Source organism: Erinaceus europaeus, chromosome 20, assembly GCF_950295315.1.
Source record: "Erinaceus europaeus chromosome 20, mEriEur2.1, whole genome shotgun sequence".
NCBI classification, from domain to species: domain Eukaryota; kingdom Metazoa; phylum Chordata; class Mammalia; order Eulipotyphla; family Erinaceidae; genus Erinaceus; species Erinaceus europaeus.
Window position 1 is genome coordinate 9794530 of NC_080181.1, and position 20709 is coordinate 9815238.

The window sequence follows — 20709 nt, forward strand, 5'->3', positions numbered from 1 at the left end:
CTTTTTGTTTTATTTAATTTATTATTATTTTTTTTTGCCTCCAGGGTTATTGCTGGGGCTCAGTGCCTGCACCATGAATCCACTGCTCCTGGAGGCCATTTTTTCCCCCTTTTGTTGCCCTTGTTGTTGTAGCCTTGTTGTGGTTATTATTGTTATTGTTGATGTCGTTCGTTGTTGGATAGGACAGAAGAAATGGAGAGAGGAGGGGAAGACAGAGAGGGGAAGAGAAAGACATCTGCAGATCAGCTTCACCACCTGTGAAGCGATTCCCCTGCAGGTGGGGAGCCAGCCGGGGGCTCGAACCGGGATCCTCATGCCGGTCCTTACGCTTTGCACCATGTGCGCTTAACCCGCTGCGCCACCGCCCGACCCCGAAGGGGGGTCAGAGTTTCTAAAAACTAGTTGGACTGCGTTAGCCTGTGTGAGCTCTGCTTTAACCACCCAGACCTCCATTGACAGGCTGAATCATGGTGGCTGTTGCGCTGAAACCATTCGCCTTGATTTAAGAAACAGCCTTCATAGGGGCTTCTCTACTGTGCTTATTTATTTGTGTTTGCTGTTGAAGGGACTTCAGTGCTCTGGGATGACTTTTACCGATAGAAGAAGGGACACACACAGAGAGGCAGAGACACCACAGCAACAAAGCTTCCCCAGGTGCTGCAGTACCCCCCTGTGGTGTACTAGGGGCGTTGCAAAACAGGTGCCATCCCAGGTGAGCTATCTCACCGTCCCCTCACATGCTTATTCTTACACAGATCCAAGTCATGTAGAATGGCTGCTTGTGAGTTCATTTGACCCTTAGGGTCTCTCACTAGTAGGTCTGGTTTCCTCGCCTTACCTAACATTCACTTCACACTCATTTCAGTGTCAGTCCATTTTCCTTTTATGAAGTGGGAAAGGAGCAGAGGTAGACAGGAAACAAACCAGGAGGCTATCACAGAAGGAAGTTCTCTGAGTTCTGAGAGGAAATGGGGAGGCTTCCTGGGGAGAGGACAGCAGGTCTTGGGAATAAGGCTCATGTCTTGAGGCCTTGGCCTCTTCAGAGTTTAGGCCTTAGCACAAACTCATCCCTGATAGGACAGAATTGCCACACTTGTACAGATGCCTCCTCGTTCCGATACTGTCTTTTTTCCTGCTGGGCCGCAAAACTTCCCAGAAACTCAGATGCAGGCACTTTACCAGGCGCGTTTCCTGCAGTGTGAGGCAGCGTGTAGCACTTTATTAGCTGCTGTTACCAGGAATAGGCTGTTTAGTAGTAGGACTCTGAAAAATAGCCCTGGTGAATAGTCGACCTCAGCGTGAGAAGTGAGTCATGTTGTGGCAGAAGGACAGAGCTCCAGGAAGATGTGTCAGAACAAGAAGCCTGGAAAGACCTTGGCAAGGCGGCAGTGGGACAGATTGCAGCGTCTGCCTGCTCAGAAGCCAGGCAGACGGAGCGCATCGCACCTGGGCCACACAATCTGCACTCTGCTGCCCACTGTTTCCCAAACAGCGAACCTCCTGCTTTAGGTGAATGATACAGTTAATATGTTCCTGCCTGCCTGTGGTGGTGCAATGACAATAGCGAACATTTGGCTGTGGGTTTAATTGACCTCTTAGGGATAGGAGGAACGAGCTCAGTGGGCTATGCTTTTGAGAGGAGCAAGCAGGCATCCCTTTCCTGGTGCCCGGGTGTGGGTGGGACTGAGCTGTTTCCCATAGACTCCCAGCGGTTCTTTAAGCTTGGAGCTTCCACTGATGTCCTGTGGGGCCTCTGGACTTGTCTTGTTCCTGTGAGGACCGGCTCAGAGAACATTGCAGCATGTCAGCACAGGGAGTAGGCACCTGGAGCCTGCCTTTCCTAAGTTGGTGTCAGCACTTTAGGCTGCTCCTTTTCCAGTCCTGACCTTTCTCTCTCTGAATTTACATGGATCTGACTAGAAATCACTTTGTATAAGTGGTTTGGCTTTATGCCAAGAATTTTTATTCTGAAGTGATCACTTCTCTATTTATTTTATGCTTTCTCTCTCTTGTATCTTCACTTTCATTTCTGTTGTTTGGTTCTCCCAGGGATAATTTTGCTGTTTTGAAGCTGTTTTCCTTAAGTTTTTGAGTGCAGTGTTGGCAGCGGTGGTAGGGTGAGTGGGTGAAAGGTAGGAAGGTGGTGGGGGGGTGGTTCTGTGGGAATATGCCATGAATTTCTGAAACAGGGTAAAAACTTGGATATCCTCCATCTCCCTGATTGCGTCCAAAAAAAAAAAAAATCCTCAAGTCTAGTAAATAACTCTGTGAAAACAATTAATTGGGCAAGCCTAAAGGCTTTCTTCAGAGAACTTAAGTGCTTCTGACTACTTTATATGTCACTTGCCCCCTACTTGTTTACCTGTGGGTTAAAGAACCCAGAAACCCTTGTCATGTCAATCCTTGGTAGCAACATGGGAGGAGGTGGGGGAATTTATGGCATCAGGAAGGGGGAGGCTAAATTAGAAATAGTTATTATTATTATGGTTATTATTTTTTATGGTTATTATTTTTAACCAGAGCACTGCTCAACTTTGGCTTATGGTGGCACAGGGTGGTTGTTGGGGGTGTGGTTTGAACCTGGGCCTTTGGAACCTCTAGCATGCAAGTCTCTTTGCATAACCATTACGCTATCTCCCTTGCCCCTAGAACTGTTTTTTTTTTTTCCTCTAATCTGTGCTCACATTTGCCTGGATAATTATACCTTGGCTTGGGCACTGGTAGATGCTTCAGGCTATGATTCTGTTAATATTGAAATGTTGTAAGAATTTCTATTTCATGTTTTTCATTAGATTATCTTGAATTCTGATCTCTGCTGTATTTTTGCCTGATCTCATCTACGATGGTAACTGGGTAATGCATTTTTTCTTCTCAGTGTTTTGAAAGTAAGGAGGTATTAGTACAGATTAAGGACAGGAACGCTGCAGAGTGTCTGTAATCAGGCCAGTCTCAATCACTTTGAATTCATTCTATCACAGAGGCAAGAGAAAGCCACAAATGAGCTTGGTGCATGACAGAATTGGGCTTTAATTCTGTTTTAATTAATGGATTAATTCCTCTGAGTCTTGTTATTATTTCAGCCTACTCTGATGTCTGGATGGTGATACTAGATCCCATGAAGGCAGGCGGACCCTATGAACTGACAGCACAGCAGACTACTGTGAACATGAACAGCACCCTGTTTGTTCATGATGTGCTATTTGGAGATGTCTGGCTTTGCAGTGGGCAAAGCAACATGGAGATGACAGTCTCACAGGTAATTTACAGAGTCTTGGCGCTTATAAATAATGTTGATGGTGAAAACAAAAAGGAGAGGGGCAAAGAAGAGAAAGACTAGGATCCTTTGTTTAACCAAGTACCATGATCTGGTATAAGTGCTTTGAATCTTTTAATTTGAATTAACATTATAAGCCAAAACCTGTTATTCACAGCTCCCAGGTGAGGAATCTGCTCACTGAGTGCAGTGTTGGCAATGGTGGTGGGGTGATTGGGTGACAGGTAGAAGAGTATGTGTGGGACCGTTGAATTCCCTGCCTATGGTCTCACAGTCAGTAGTGGAGTGTAGAGAGGAAGTGGTAATGGGATTGAACTGCTCTGATTTCTCACCTTCCTGGGCTAAAGGCTGCCAGACATTCACAAGTGTCTGAGGGGAATGCTGTAGGTTATTCTTCTTACTGGTGATCAGTCATAGAAGATGAGCTTCTGGAGAGAGCCCAGGAAGTCCAAACAATTAGATTTTGTTTTAATGCTGAACAACTAATATACTCTTGTCTTTTGTGGTCAAGGAGATAAAACTGTTAAAACTGAGTGTGGGCTCTTCCTTGCTTGCATGACATGGAGCAAATCACTTGCTATTTCTGAGACTTTATTTTTAAGACATGCTTTTAAAAAGTGTGGCTAAAATGAATATAACATGTTTATCACTTTTACTGTTGCTAAGTCTACAGTTCAGTGTCATTAAATAAAGGGCTGTGTGTACTCAGTGGTGTTTTTTAAACTCAAAACTTGGTGTCTGCATGGCTAAACCACCACTCCCAGCAATCATTTTCTTCTTCTATTATTATTATTATCATTATTATTATTATTATTATCATTATTATTTTGCCTCCAGGTTTATTGCTGGGGCTTGATGCCAGTACTACGAATCCACTGTTCCTGGAGGCCACTTTTTCCCCATTTTGTTGTCCTTGTTGTTATTATTGCCATTGATGTTGTTGTTAGATAGGACAGAGAGAAATCGAGAGAGGAGGGGAGGACAGAGAAAGGGAGAGAAAGATAGACATCTGCAGACCTGCTTCACCACTTGTGAAGCAACCCCCCTGCAGGTGGGGATCTGGGGGCTCGAACTGATATCCTTATGTGGGTCCTTGCACTCTATGCCATGTATGCTTATTTTTTAACCTATTTTTATTTAAATTTTGTATTTTATTTATTTATTGGGTAGAAGCAGAGAGAAATCAAGAGGGCAAAGGAAGAGAGAGAGGAAGAGAGAAGGAGACACCTGCAGGCTTGCTTCAGCACTTATGAAGCTTCCTCCCTGCAGGTAGGGACCAGGGGCTTGAACCTGGGTACTTAGGCACTGTAATGCGTGCACTTAGCCAGGTGCACCACCACTTGCTCCCTCTTTTCTTTCCTTTTACTTTCCTTTCCCCTTCTTTCTTTTTTTAAAAATATTTTTTATTTATTCCCCTTTGCTGCCCTTGCTGTTTTATTGTTGTAGTTATTATTGATATCGTTATTGGATAGGACAGAGAGAAATGGAGAGAGGAAGGGAAGACAGAGATGGGGAAAGAAAGATAGACACCTGCAGACCTGCTTCACCACCTGTGAAGCGACTCCCCTGCAGGTGGGGAGCTGGGGGCTTGAACCAGGATCCTTATGCTGGTCCTTGCGCTTTGCACCACCTGCACTTAACTTGCTGCACTACCACCCAACTCCCCTTCTCTTTTATTTTATTTGCTCTCTATTTCTCTCTCTTTATTTAATAGGACAGAGAGAAATTGACAGGGGAGGGGAAGGTAGAGAGGGAGGGAGAAAGAGAGATACCTGCAGACCTGCTTCGTCACTTGTGAAGCTCCACCCCACCCCCACCCCTGTAAGTGAGGACTTGGGCGTTTAACTGGGGTCCATGCACATGGTATGATAATATGTGTGCTCAACCAGGGGTCCCACCACCTGGTCCCCCAAATTTTTCAATGGTCTCTAACACCCTCAATGTATACACCATACCTGCTCAGCAATAGGTACCCCCTACCCACTTCTTCCATCTCCTGATGACATCTGTCCTGCTTTCTTTCTGTGTGTTTGCCCGTTTTAGGTATTCCATATACTTTGACTCACACAATACTTCTTCTGTGGCATGTCTCACAAAGCCTATTTACAAGGTCCACCCATATTACATTATATATCAAAAATTTTTTCCTCTTTTGGTCCTGATTGTATCCTACTGTGAGTGAGGTCTTAAGCAAAACTGGTTAAAAAGATACTAAAGGGGGGGGCAGGGCAGTAGTGCAGTGGGCTAAGTGTACGTGGCGCAAAGCTCAAAGACCGGAGTAAGGATCCCGGTTCGAGCCCCCAGCTCTCCACCTGCAGTGGAGTCGCTTCACAGGCAGTGAAGCAGGTCTGCAGGTGTCTATCTTTCTCTCCCCCTCTCTGTCTTCCCCTCCTCTCTCCATTTCTCTCTGTCCTATCCAACAACGAGCGATATCAACAACAACAATAATAACCACAACAAGGCTACAACAACAAGGTCAACAAAAGGGGGGAAATTGGCCTCCAGGAACAGTGGGTTCATGGTGTAGGCACTGAGCCCAGGCAATAACCCTGGAGGCAAAAAAAAAGATACTAAAGAAGTTATCAAGGGAAGCAAGCCATGCAAGTGAGGTACTAGAAAGAGACAGTGCTGAAGCACAGGACTTGGTCCTGTCTGTCTTTAGCTCTCATGTGTTTTTTGGTATTGATGCTACTTTACCACAGAAACACTATATAAAACAAAGAGTGGATTTCTGCATAGGTTGCTGGGGGTTAGTGCTTTGCTTCTCATTATTGTTATTTTCCATCTGTTTGGTAGAACTTAACAGTAATAATAAAAAAAACCAGTAAAGGAGACCATTGACTTACTTAAATTAGAATCAGGGCTGGACAGTGTAATAGCAGTATTGTAGGTGTGTTTAAACTATACAGTAGAGCCTTAAAATATTGTTGAAAGATTACTGAATAATATTTTAAAGATTTACTTATTTAGGGCTAGAAGATAGACCCGTTGGTTGGGCCTGTGCCTTGTTATATTTGCAGCCCTGGTGTGAGTGTGAGTCCTGGTACCACTTAGGGGTGCCATGGCGCTTGGGGTGGCTCTAGTGCTTTGCTGCCTTTCCCGCTTTCTCTGCCTTATTTCTATATCTGGAAAAAAAGGATCAAAGAGTTGGCCCAGTAGTGACCACACCTCTGTGTGGTCTTGGTGCTGAAAAGGAGTGTGGGGGGTGGGAGAGATGCAAGAGATCAAAGCATCACTCCATCATGTGTGGTACTGGGGATTGAACCTAGGTCCTCCCATCAGGGAGACATGTGCTCCGTCTGCTGAGCCACCACAGTCTTCTCCAGGTACTTTTCAGTCAGTATCAGAACCTCAGAAAAAGTAGTTTTAAGTTCTTCCACACATTTAAAGTTGGGCCTGATTTTCTTTTTTTTTTTTTTTTAAATTAATTAATTTTTCCCTTTTTGTTGCCCTTGTTTTATTGTTGTTGTTATTGGTGTCATTGTTGTTGGATAGGACAGAGAGAAATGGAGAGAGGAGGGGAAGACAAAGAGGGGGAGAGAAAGATAGACACCTGCGGACCTGCTTCACCGCCTGTGAAGGGACTCCCCTGCAGGTGGGGAGCCGGGGACTGAAACCTGGATCCTTACGTTGGTCCTTGCACTTGGCGCCACCTGTGCTTAACCCACTGTGCTACTGCCCGATTCCTGGGCCTGATTTTCTTTGCATTATTTTTCGGTAGTGAACTTTAGATAATTATATATATATATATTTATGATTATAGTTTTTAAAAGAAAATTATAAGAACAGTAAATTGATATTGAATTACCTAATTCTTAAATCTGTCAAAGGTTATATTAACAACAAAGGTGCGCCTTATAATAAGAATCTTATTTAAGTTTCATTTGAGTGGTTGGCACTAAAAAAATCCCTATATACTTTTATTTGTTTCCTTTAGTAGGTTAAGATCCTAGGGGCTGGGGATTGAACCTGGGACCTTTGGTGCCTCAGGCATAAGTCTTTTTGCATAACCATCATATTTTCCTAGCCCTTAATCTGTGCTCTGATATGAAGGAAGGATGGATGGATGGAAGGAAGGGAGGAGATTAAGATTCTGGGGAGGGTGTCGGGCGGTAGTGCAGCAGGTTAAGTGCATGTGGCGTAAGGATCCCGGTTTGAGCCACGGGCTCCCCACCTGCAGGGGAGTTGCCTCACAGATGGTGAAGCAGATCTGCAGGTATCTATCTTTCTCTCCCCATCTCTGTCTTCCCCTCCTCTCTCCATTTCTCTCTGTCCTATCCAACAACGATGACATCAATAACAATAATAATAACCACAACAATGATAAAAAAACAACAAGGACAATAAAAGGGGAAACTATAGCCTCCAGGAGCAGTGGATTCCTGGTGCAGGCACTGAGCCCCAGCAATAACCCTGGAGGAAAAAAAGAAAAAAAAATTCGGGGGAAAATTATTTTAACTCTTTCTCTCTCCCTCTCCCTCTCCCTCCCTCTCCCTCCCTCTCCCTCTCCCTCTCTCTCTCTCTCTCTCTCTCTCTCTCTTGCCTCCAGGATTATTGCTGGGGCTTGGTGCCAGCACTATGTATCTACTGCTTCTGGTGGCCTTTTGTTTTTCCATTTTTATTGGACAGAACAGAGAGAAACTTAGAGGGGAGGGGTTGATAGAGAGTGAGAGATAAATATAGACACACCTGCAGACCTGCTTCACTGCTTGTGAAACAACCCCCTCTCCCCTGCGGGCAATGAGCTGCGGGCTCCAACCCGTATGCTTGTACAGGTTCTTGCACTGTGTACTATGTGTGCTTAACCTGGTGTGCTACCACCCGGCCCCTTAACTCTTTCTTTAAAACATACTTCTCAAGTTGACTTTTATTTTCCTGCCTTTCACTGACAGTTTCCCCATGTTTGAGAAGCACTTAAATTTAAAATGTCAAATCTCTGCACCTACATCTTGATTTTCATGAATTTCCTCTTTAGGGCCAGGTGGTGGTATACTTGGCTGCACACACATATCCCAATGCACAAGGCCCTAGGTCCCTACCTGCAGAGGGAAAGCTTTGTGAGTGGTGAAGCTATGCTGTAGGTATGTCTCTCTGTCTCTTCCATCCTCTTGATTTCTGGCTGTCTCTATCCAATAAATAAAGATAATAGAAAATGTTTTTAAATGGAAAAAAAAAAAAAGATTTTCCTCTTGCTTCCTTCCTTGACTTTTTTTCTTTTTTCTTTTTTAGCTAGAAATAGGCAGAGAGTTAAACCACAGCACTGAAACTTCCTCCCGTGTAATGGGGGTCAGACTTGAGCCTGGTGCCATGCCCCTGGCAAAGCAGCGCACAGCCCACATTACTGCTTTGCCAGCCCTCAGTGAATTTCTTTTCTTAAAAAATGCACAAAATTGAACCCTTTCACAAACTCTGCCTTCTTCTTCTTTTTTTTTGAATTTTATTTATTTTCCCTTTTGTTGCCCTTGTTGTTTTTATTGTTGTTGTAGTTATTATTGTTGTCGTTGTTGGATAGGACAGAGAGAAATGGAGAGAGGAGGGGAAGACAGAGAGGGGGAGAGAAAGACAGACACCTGCAGACCTGCTTCACCTCCTGTGAAGCGACTCCCCTGCAGGTGGGGAGCCGGGGGCTCGAACCTTATGCCGGTGCCTGCGCTTCGCGCCACGTGCGTTTAACCCGCTGTGTTACTGCCCGACTCCCTCAAACTCTGCCTTCTTGTTTTGCTGCCACAACTTCTACTACTTATAGTTTCTTTCCTCTTTTTTTCACTTTCTTTTTTGAAAGTGATTACTAAGTACTGTGAGTGGGGGGGTGGGGGTGGGATGGAGATAGCATAACTGTTATGCAAAGAAACTCATGTCTGAGACTCCGAAGTTCCTTGCACCAACTAATCCAGAGCGAAATAGTGTTCTTGAAAAAAAAAAAAGGCCAAAATACTGTAACTAAAACAGTCCTGTGCTAGAAATATCTGACACATCCACTTCATGTTCACCACTAGTTTTGTTTGTTTATTTATTGCCATCAGGATTATCACTGGGGGTCTATGCCAGCACTATAAATCCACCACTCCTGTTGGCCATTCCCCCCTTTTTCTTTTCTTTCTATTTTATTTCATAGGATAGAGAGAAATTGAGAGAAAGGTAGAGATAGAGAGGGAAAGAGAAAAACACTTGCAGACTTGCTTCACTGCTCATGCAGCATCCCTCTTGCAAATGGGGAGTAGGAGCTTGAACTTGGATCCTTATGCGTGGTAGGTAATATGTGCACTTAACCAGGTGTGTCACCACCCAGCTTCCTTCACCATTACTTTACTAATTCAAAATCTAAATCTTTGCGTGATTTCTTTCTGATGTTTTACTTACTCTTGCTTCCTTCTCTTCTAAAATACATGGAAGCTTTTTAAATTTTAAATACTTGGTAAACTGAACTCTAGCTGGCTTTCTCTGAGCATAAGTAGATGAAGCAAATGGGATAATTGATCTCTTGATAGAAAGCATGGTTTTGGGGGCCAGGCAGTGGCGTACCCAATTAAGCACAGGTACAAGTATCTGGGTTTGAGCCTGCAGCTTCCCATGTGCAGGGGGGATGCATTACAAGCTGCAAAGAAGGTCTGCAAGTGTCTTGTCTTTCTCTTTCCCTCTCCATCTCCCCCTCCTCTCTCAATTTCTCTCTGTCCCACCTAATAAAATGGAAAAAAATGGTCATCAGGAGCAGCGGATTCATAGTGGCAGCACCAAGCCCCAGCAATAGACCTGGAGGCCAAACCCCCCAAAAAGTAGTTTTCCATGGAAGTGGGGAGTTAGTAAGTATGACCTCAGTAAGGAAAACAGCACTTTCTTGAATGCTTTCATTGCAGTTCCTTATTTGCACAGGCAGCCCTGTTTGCACAGATCTGTTTGTATCTGTACAGCTAGGTTCTCAATCGCAGTCTGTGCCAGGGGATCCCATCCCAATTTCTGTCACACTCTGTCGAATTTTGATTGTTAAGTGTAAACATATTCTCTCTGCCTAGAATTCACTTTTTTTTATTTGTTTTTTTATTTAAGAAAGGATAAATTAACAAAACCATAATAGGGTAGGAGGGGTACAACTGCACACAATTCCCACCACCCAATCTCCATATCCCACCCCCTCCCCTGATAGCTTTCCCATTCTCCATCCCTCTGGGAGCATGGACCCAGGGTCGTTGTGGGTTACAGAGGGTGGAAGGTCGGTCTGGCTTCTGTAATTGCTTCCCCGCTGAACATGGATGTTGACTGGTCGGTCCATACTCCCAGTCTGCCTCTCTCTTTCCCTTGTAGGTTGGGTCTCTGGGGAAGCGGAGCTTCAGGACACATTGGTGGGGTCTTCAGTCCAGGGAAGCCTGGCCGGCATCCTGATGGCATCTGGCACCTGGTGGCTGAAAAGAGAGTTAACATATGAAGCCAAACAAATAGTTGAGCAATCATGGACCCAAAGGTTGGAATAGTGGAGAGGAAGTATTAGGGGGTACTCACTGCAAACTCTAGTGTACTTTTGCTTTCAGGTATATAGTTTGCACTTGTTTATGGATATGTGTGAACATATGCTCTCTCTCACAGAACCTGGTCTATATCTAGGTTTTGGGACTTTGTTAGAAAGTGAACCACCTGGGATGGAATTGGAGAATACTATGAAAGGAAAGGTCTCACCCGAGTAATGAAGCTGAAGGGTTGTCATTCCACACCTGAAGTCTCTGGACACAGTCTGAGCTGAAGCATGTTGAGGTGGCAATCGTTCCGTTGATTAGGTTGCGATCGGCAGATGCAATATTATTTGATATGGATTGGGAGAGGCATGCGGGAAAGTGGGCCCTATCCTAAGGTTCCAGGACTGGGGGAAATATAGGCTCTATAGTGGAGATGTGAGGTTCCTGCTGTCTTAGGGTTCAAAAAGACAATGGATAGTTAATGTTTTCATCACATTATTTGGTAATTGGGTTAACTTTGAAAAGTCCTTTTGTTAGGGTTTGCTGTACAGTACCCAGTATCTTTTATGTAGCTGTGCCATTGGTTGCTTCTGATCTACTTGGTCTAGGCTTTGGTCTAGGCTATGGTCTGCATATCAAATACACAGCCTATATATTAAAAAGACTCAGTCTGTGTTTTAAAAACTTCGAGACATACAATTAATTTTTCCCCTCTCATATTAATTAACTAGTGATTTATATGACTACACTTTACTAGCAGTGTACATAAACACCATTCCCACCAGCAAAAGACTGTGTCCCATCCCACACCCCCATCCCCACCCCACCCCCAACGGCCCAGGAAGCTGCATGTCTACCCCTCACCACAGGGTTTTTACTTTGGTGCCCTACTTTCAATTTAGTCAGATCCTGCTTTTAGTTTCCCTTTCAGATCTTCTTTCTCAACTTCTGTTGATGATGACTCATCTTTATCTTTCTGACTTAGCTCACTTAACATAATTCCTTCTAGCTCTGTCCAAGATGGGTCAGAGAAGGTGGGTTCATTGTTCTTGATAGCTGTATAGCTAGAATTCACTCTTAAGCATTCTGTGTTTAGCAGGGCTACAAGCTCAGATATATGGAAATAGAAGATTCTGCTGAAAGATTGTATTGCTGTTTAAAATCATGCACTTAGTTTGCAAGATAGCCTTTTAGATATATTACCAAAAGTCAGGCTTTTTAGCCCGTCTTTTATGAAGTTATCTAAAATGCCACTGATAACACACAGTGCTCTTGTGTGTGCACACACAGACACACATAATATCTCTCTTCTTCCCTCCCTTGAAGCGCCTTTTTAGAGGAGGTAATATTTCCACTTTAACCCACTACTCTTCACATTCAAATGAAGGAAATGGCAGATTGTATGCCCATCTTGTTGTTAGGGTAAAGTCGAATTTTAAAACTGAGTGTTATTTATAACACAGAGTGAGATGTTTATAAATGGAGAAAAAGTCTAAATGTTCATCTGCTGCCTCCTAAGTCGGGCTGGGTCTTAAGACGTGGCTATTTCTAGTTAGCCTCCAAATAAGATGGCCAGTGTTAGGCAGGCAGTCCAGGTCCTAGTGTCTCAACAATCCTTGCTCCACTGTGCATGCAGAGAAGTGAAACTCCAGAGGAGAACATCCACAGGAAGCTGGCGTACTCATAGTTGTGACCTTATCTTTAAAACTTATATGTTATGCTGTGGTAGAATGTAAAATAATCCAAATTATTTAAAAAAATATTTATTTATTTTTCCTTTTGTTGCCCTTGTTGTTTTTTATTGTTGTTGTAGTGATTATTGTTGCTGTTATTGATGTCATCATTGTTAGAGAGAAATGGAGAGAGGAAGGGGAGACAGAGGGGGAGAGAAGGAGAGACACCTGCAGACCTGCTTCACTGCCTATAAAGTGACTCCCCTTCCTGTGAAGCCACTCCCCTGCAGGTGGGGAGCCGGGGGCTCGAACCAGTATCCTTATGCCAATCCTTGCACTTTGCACCATGTGCATTTAACCCGCTGTGCTACCGTCTGATTCCTAGAATACAAATTCTTAAAAAAAAAAAAAAAAGATTTAAGAGAAGAGGGAAAGAGAAACAGACAGACAGACCAGAGCTTGGTCATAACTGGTGCGAGGACTTGAATCTCAGACCCTTCTGCTTACTGTTGAACCACCAACCCCATTCATACAAAACCACCCCCCCCACACACACACTGCAGATCCAAATCCCTATGACTTCCTGTGTCCTTCAGAGTGTGTGCTTATGTGTGTGTGTATACATACTCTCCCCCTCTCTCTCTCTCTCTCTCTCTCTCACACACACACACACACACACACACACACACACACACACACACACACGCCTTGCTCCCCCTGAAGGCTCCAGACCTAGATTCTCTGAGGAAATAGATTCTTGATGCTTCTTCATTAATTCAAGGATGTGGTATAAAGGTTACAAAATGAACACTGGCAAGCAGCTGCTTTGATGGTGACCGGCAGGTCCCCAGAGAGGCAGTGGTGCTCTCTCCTGGTCCCCGCTGCCTTAATGACTTCAAATGCCTTCGTATTCATTTACATCCTCATTTAAATAGTTGGTAGAAAAATAATTACACTGAGGTGTTTGATGAGATGAAATTTGATCTCAGCAGATGGAGTAAGGCTTCCCCTTTCATCAGCGGGGAAACCAAGTGTCATTTAAATGAAAATCTTCCAGAAATCTCTTTATTCCTAAGTTTGCTGCCAATATCCCCAGAGAAATGCTTCCATCACAAAGACCTGGTGAGACTGAGAAAGGAGACCCATTTCAGAAGTAATTGACTGCTAGTACTACTGTCATTCCACACACACACACACACACACACACACACACACACACACACACACACACACACACACATTCCTATTTTTGTTAACACTTTCTGTGACTTTCAAGTTTGGGCTTGAAATAGCATGTGAGTTTGAAAATGGAAGTTTTCCAGCCGACATTTTGGATCCCATTTGTGTGCTGGTAACAGTATTAGAGAATGCCAGCCTTCCTGACTCTGCTGGCCTAGCCGTCCTCTGTGGTGTTAGCAACGGGCCCCAAGGGAGGTGGTGTAGTCTCCCAGGCTGCCTCCCCAAGGTGGCATCTTGCTGCTACAAGGCACTTCAGTCTTCCCATCAGTGCGGAAGCTTGTGTGGGTGGGAGAGAGAAAGCAGCTTCATCCACTGTTACCATGGAAGCAGTATCTGATCCTTTGCGCTCAGTGCAGAGCTGAATTTCAAGGGAGGTGACTTTTTACAGGTAGTTACTGCTGAAAAATAATTTCCTTGCCAAGATATGCTGTGAGAACATTTGCCTGCTCTAACTCAGGAATATTTATTTTACATTTGACTTGCCAGTTGAGATCTAGAACACACAGGTGTGGATGGCCTCTGGAGTTTTCCTGAGACCCTCTTGTGCTCTTTGTCCAGATAATGGGGAGCCCAATTACCCCGACAGACTGGTGCTGCTGCAGTGCAGGAGGCAGCATGGTCATGGTCCTGGCTCTCATGGAGACCTTCAGAGTTGTTTCTTGTGCATCTGGCCATTGGATTGGCCACAGCAGGCTCAGTGGCAAAGGCATTCAAGGGGCAGTGTATTTCAATGAAATGCTCTGTGGGGGCACTCTGCCTGCTTTGTCTTTTCTCTCTCACTGTGGGCAGGAGGGAAGGCGAGCCAGCTGCACACTCTGTGGCTAGTAGCCAATGGAAAGTGTCCCAGCCTCCTGGCTGCTGTGGTGGCTGGCCCGGCTCAGCTGGACCGCCTGTTCCCCCAGGCCTCAGAGAACTGCCTCCTCCCCATGAACACTCCCTTAGCCCTTTGTTTTGGGAAAACCCCATTAGTCTAGAGGGGAATAGAGAGCAGACTGGAAGAGAACACACACACACACACACACACACACACACACACACACACACACACACACACACACACACACACCTTTATAATACTTTTCTTTCTAAAAATAAAATAGTGATGTAATTGAAATATCCTGTCTCTCTGAACATTTAAGAGCTAGTGCATTTTATTCTGATTTTTCTGTTAGACTTTTCTAGAAACTCTGTGCACAGCTTTGTCCAGAAAATGCCTTAACCACACCTGTTCTTATCTCCACACTTGATGAATTATTACTAAGTGATCTGAGAGAAAGTGACCTGCCTTTAGACAGAGCCTTTTCTATGTCTAGTTTCTTGGGACTGTTCTCAGCATTTACCCTGAGATTTGTTGATTAGCTAGGACCCAGATGAGAATACAAGTGTTCTGAGACCCATTTCAGTTGGATTCAATAGCTCAACTATCATTTCTCAGGCTATTTCTTTTAAATGCTCTTAAATGCTATGGATCATCCAAGCTTGCCTCCCACGGCCCATTTTGGCATCAGTTTTAAAAGAAGTTAATTCAGTTCCCTGGCTCTGTGTTATCAGATGCTTTTGCTTTTCTTTCTTCTTTTTTCCCCCTGAATAGAAGCATTTTAGTTTTGAGATACCCCCGTAATCTAACTGATGCTCTGTCTTCTTTAATGCAAAGCCCACTGGTCTATAGTGAGCCTACTGTTTAGAATTACAGTTGTCCTTAGACTCCTGCCTTCCTTGGGGTCATGATTCATGAGTCTCTCTGGGTCAGTGGGGATCAAGGCAACTTCAATCTGCCCATCATTGGTTTTAGTTATGCACTTGGCCTTGGTGTATTGCTCTTCAGAAGAGCTCAGTATTGACTAAAGCAGTAAGATAGTTGATTCCCCCACAAAGGTTGGAGGAAAGAATGATGTTTCCTTTTCTTTTCCAGATATTTAATGCCACAGCAGAGCTGTATAACACCGCTGCCTACCAGTCTGTGCGCATCTTGTCTTTGTCTCTTGTCCAGTCAGGCAAGGAGCTGGAAGATATTGCTGAGATTGACTTAGGGTGGTCAACGCCCTCTGCAGGTGAGTGGCTGCTGGAACACACACCGTCTCTCACACATGATGGGTTAGTGTCCCAGGGGAATCTGTCAATTTGAATTTGGTTCTATCTTATCTGTTAGTATTTAATCATTTAAAAAATTTTATTTTATCTTATTTTATTTGTGATTTAATATTGATTTACGGAATTGTGAGATAATAGGGGTATAATTCCATACAATTCCCACCACCAACAGTTCTTAACCCCATTCCCTCCAATAGAAACTGCAGTCACCCAAGGTTATTGATATGGGCTGATTCCATAATTATCTATCTGTATCTGTGTATATATATTCTTTTCCCCCATTTTTTCAATGGTCCTGCTTTTACTCTCATTCTTCTCCTCCTCCTGCTTGTCTCCTCTTCCTCCTCCTCCTCCTCCTCCTCCTCCTTCTTCATTACTGGAGCACTGATCATCTCTGGCTTATGGTGGTGTGGGGGATTGAACCTGGGACTTAGAGAGTCAGGCATGAGAGTCTCTTTGCATAAGCATCATGCTATCTACCCCCGCCTGCCTTTACTCCCTTTCTAGTTTATCTCTACACCTTTTACTACTTTTAAGTGTCTTTCCTTTTTTCCTCTTCTCTCCCAGATAACTGAGACTGTGCTGGCTTCCTCTGGTGCTTTTCCATATTTACTTCCATTACATTGATGATATAAAAACAAGATTCCTTGTGGCAAACATGTTGGGTCCTGGTGGAATGGGGGTACAGAGCCCTGCCTTACTTCCCCTGTCATTTACCCCGTTGGCTTATGGTGGTGTGGGGGGATTGAACCTGGGACTGATTCTGGAGCCTCAGGAATGAGAGTCTCTTTGCATAACCATTATGTGATCTACCCCTGCCCCCAGAATTCTTGCTGGAGTGAAGAAGAGGAGAGTTTTGGGTTCTGTAATTGCTTCTTTGCTGGACATGGGCATTGGCAGATCAGTCCCTACCCCCAGCCTGTTCCTGTCTTTCCTTCGTGGGTAGGGCTTTGGAGAGGTGGGGTTCCAGGACATATTGGTGAGTTCATCTGCCTAGGGAAGTCAGGATGGCGATTCACTCATTTTTTAAAATCATCTCTTCCTGAATGCCCCACTCCTGGAATGGTGAGCATTCCATTTGTTTCTTTTAACGTTTCTGCACTGAATCTCCCTCTTGCCACACAGCAGCTGGCACTACATTTGGTTTTGCTGAACATACTGGGGCTGCTCAGAGTACTCTGCCAGCATCTTCTCCTCTCCTCTTTCTTCCTTTGTTTCTGTGTCATTTGAGGGGGCTACCTCCATGTGGGCTCCTATCTCCTCCAGAACCTTCTTCCCTCCCTTAGGCACTGCCCTTTTGCCCTCTGTCCACTCAGCCAACTTTCAAGCTCTTCTCCATCAGGCTCTGTGCTGGGTCCCTGGCATACAACAGTGGTAGGACAGAACAAAGCAAAAGTAAATGTCACAGTTTTCTCACAATACCTAATCTGTCCCCTCTGGTTTGTGTCCTTTGTAGTAGAAGATAGCTTTCTGCTCACCCTTTTCAGTATCTGTTGTAACCTGGCTTCTGCTTTTCCCTCAGTAACTTGTGTCCCTCACGGTGACTCAGACTGTCATAGACCCTCTGGGTATTCTGCAGCTGTATGTTGCTGGCCATGGCTTTTATTTATCTTATTTTTTTGCCTCTAGGGTTGTCACTGGGGCTTGGTGCCTGCACTATGAATCCACTGCTCCTGTAGATTATTATTATTATTATTTTTGGATAGGACAGAGAGAAATTGAGAGGGGAGGAGGAGATAGAGAGGGAGAAAGATAGACACTTGCACCCCACTGGCCATGGCTTTTAGAAGCTGCACTTCCCTCTGCTGGTGTGTGTGGTACTTCCTTCCTCAAACTCTTCTCTGCCTTCTCCCTCTCTGTGTCCTCTTTCAACTCCTTTCTCCCAGTGGGGCCATTTGTGTTTCTTTCCAGTCCTTTTTCTTTTTTCAATTTTTTCTTTTTTATGAGAGTGGGAAGGGAGGAGAGAAAGAGCAAAGCCAGAACACTGTTCAACTCCAGCATGAGATGCTAAGGATCAAACCTAGAAACTCAAGCATACAAGTCCTATATTCTGCCTGCTTACCTTATCTCACACACACTGATTCTTTTTTTTTTTTTTTTTTTTTGCCTCCAGGGTTATTGTTGGTGGGGGTTTGGTGCCTGTGCTAGAATCCACTGCTCCTGGAGGCTATTTTTTTTTTCTTTTTTGTTGCCCTTGTTCATCATTTTTGTTGGTGTTATTATTGTGTTTTTAAAATTTTTTGTTTGTCTGTTTACTATCTTTAGGATAGAGACAGCCAGAAATCGAGAGGGTAGGGGAAATAGGGAGAGAGAAAGAGAGACATCTGCAGCCCTGCTTCACCACTTGCAAGGCTTTCCCTCTGCAGGTGGGGACTGGGGCCTCAAACCCGGGTCCTTGAGCACTGTAACATATGCACTCAACCAGGTGTGCCACCACCCAGTCCCTATTATTTTTGTTATTGCTATCATTGTTGGATAGGACAGAGAAAAATTGAGAGAGGATGGGAAGACAGGGTGGGGGGAGAGAAAGACAGACACCTGCAGACCTGCTTCACCACTTGTGAAGCAACCCCCCTGCAGGTGGGGAGCTGGGGGCTCAAACTGGGATCCTTAACACCGGCCCTTGCACTTTGCGCCACGTGTGTTTAACCTACTGTGCTACCGCCCGGTGCCCTTCCCATCCCTGATTCTTTTTATTTAACTATTTCTCCAAACAGAAAACTTAGGCCATGGAAGTTTCACATACATGTCAGCAGTGTGCTGGCTCTTTGGGCGTTCCCTGTATGACAATCTTCACTATCCCATTGGGCTGATCTCCTCCTGTTGGGGTGGAACACCCATTGAAGCCTGGTCATCCAAAAGACCGCTGAAAACCTGTGGGGTCCCATGGATGAGGTAAGCGGGCACCCTCCCATCTGGAGGGAGAAAACCTAGCAGGAAACTGTATAAGAGAAAAGGGCCATGGGCCCGTCTGAGGAGTCAGGTGTGTGTTGTTGCAGGTCCAGGGGTGCCTGGAAGTCTCTCTGTCCTTACTCCATGCACTGGAGAGGATTGGTTTTCACTGTCTTCTGCACTACAGTCTGACACTACAAACATGAAGCAATTGTGATCCTATTCCCTAGTAATAATAATAGCTGATACTTACTGAAAGCTTTCTATATAATATGTATTTTATTACCATAATGCTTCTGTTGTAAATACTTTACATATATATTTTACAACCATTTCTTTTTATTTTATATGATTGATTCAAGTCACACAGTGACCTCAGAAGTGTAGATTCCACAGGTGTGCAGTAGATAGAGATCCCACGTCTCGGAGAAGTTTCCTTATTTTCTCATGGACATAGTAAATGGCTATGACAAAGGATGGCTTTAGTTTCTGCCATAGGCCCCTGCACCTTCCTTCCAGTGAGAACAAACATTTTCCCAGATGTAACAAATGTACATGTAGTCAAAGGATTAAGAAAGCGCACTTAGGACAGGTTGGGTCAGGAAGAATACTTGTGGCAGAGGGGGTTATAGGGCCCATTACTTAAATCCTGATATTAGCATAGAGGTTAACAGCATGCGAACTGCTTGAAGATGGACTTGAGCTCTTGGGTAAAGACTTGCCTATGGGGGAGTGAAGTCAGTCAACTTGGAAACAAGAAGAATCTCCTATAGCAGACAGGAGAGAACTAATGCCAGACTTACCAGATACCTGGGGACATGGACGGGACAATCCTAGGGCACAAGGGCAAGGCAACATTCTCATGCACAACTACTGCAAGTACCAATTCATAGAAGTGTTCTACTTGGACATTTTAGAGCACATTCACAGACTTAAAAGAAAATATATCTTAGGGGCCAGTGATAGCACAGTGGGTTAAGGGCACATGGTGTGAAGTGCAGGGATTGGCTTTAAGGATCCCAGTTTGAGTCCTTGGCTCCCCACCTGCAAGGCAGCTTTGCAAGTGGTGAAACAGGTCTGCAGCTGTCTGTCTTTCTCTCTCCCTCTCTGTCTTCCCCTTCTCTTTCACTTTCTCTCTGTCCTATCCAACAACAGCAGCAGCAACAACAGTAATAATGGTAACAACAACAGCAACAAAATGAAAAAAAATGGTCTCCAGGAGCAGTGCATTCATAGTGTACTGAGTCCCAGCAATAACCCTGGAGGCAAATAAAAAAAATCTTTTGACTCAGTGATTTCACTTTTGGAAATAGATTTTAAGGAATTAATTAAGCCTGCATGCACAGTAATCAAGAAGACAATCATAGCACTGCCTATAAAAGCTTAAAACAATTTAACTGACTATCCACTGAACTCTCATTAAATATGTTGAGTATGTGAGAGACAATAAAGTCCTGCTCACATTAATGGTTTTCTCTGAGAACTGGGATGGCCCTCTTGGAACTCACAGAAAGATGACCAAAAGCTTTCTGGGAAGAGCCTGAGTGTGAGATTTAGAGATGCTTCACAATTTCACATGTAAGAGTGGTTCAGTTTGATTTTGCATGGTCTTTGTCAGTAGAGAGAAAAATGCATAGCTGCCAGCTCAGGGAGCAGCGCTCGTGTAGCCCTAGCTCCTTGTGATACTTGTGCTTTCTGTTTCTCTAGAATGGGTTCACTTGAGTTCGTGACTGGTCCCAGAGAATACTCTGTCCTCTGGAATGCCATGATATATCCCCTACACAAAATGACACTCAAAGGGGTGATATGGTACCAGGGTAAGTGCTCAATCTGCCACCTCCCCATTGTGCTAGCTATATTTTTCTGTGTAACAAACCAGAACTTAGTCACTGAAGTTAGATTTAAAAAAAGGATATATATATGATTTCTTAGTTCTCTGTCTGGGCTGCTTCAGCTAATTTCTGCTGAGACCACTGATGTGTTTTTGGCAGGTTGTAGGGTTGGCTCACTGAGCTTGTGTTGACCTCTCCCACTCCTGGGACAGTGTGGGGTGGTGGTGGTGCAGTCTGTCCACTGGGGTACCGTGGCTCCCTTG

The 20709-nt window shown here is 44.4% G+C and overlaps 1 protein-coding gene across 1 annotated transcript in view; it reads left to right on the forward strand.

Moving 5' to 3' along the window:
- Positions 1–20709, forward strand: part of SIAE (sialic acid acetylesterase) — a 39969-nt gene that overhangs the window by 8688 nt on the left and 10572 nt on the right. The window contains exons 3-6 of the mRNA XM_007520690.3: positions 3081–3256; positions 15544–15682; positions 18440–18617; positions 20322–20431. Of these exons, the coding sequence (XP_007520752.2) occupies positions 3081–3256; positions 15544–15682; positions 18440–18617; positions 20322–20431 (603 nt within the window). The remainder of the gene's footprint in view (positions 1–3080; positions 3257–15543; positions 15683–18439; positions 18618–20321; positions 20432–20709) is intronic.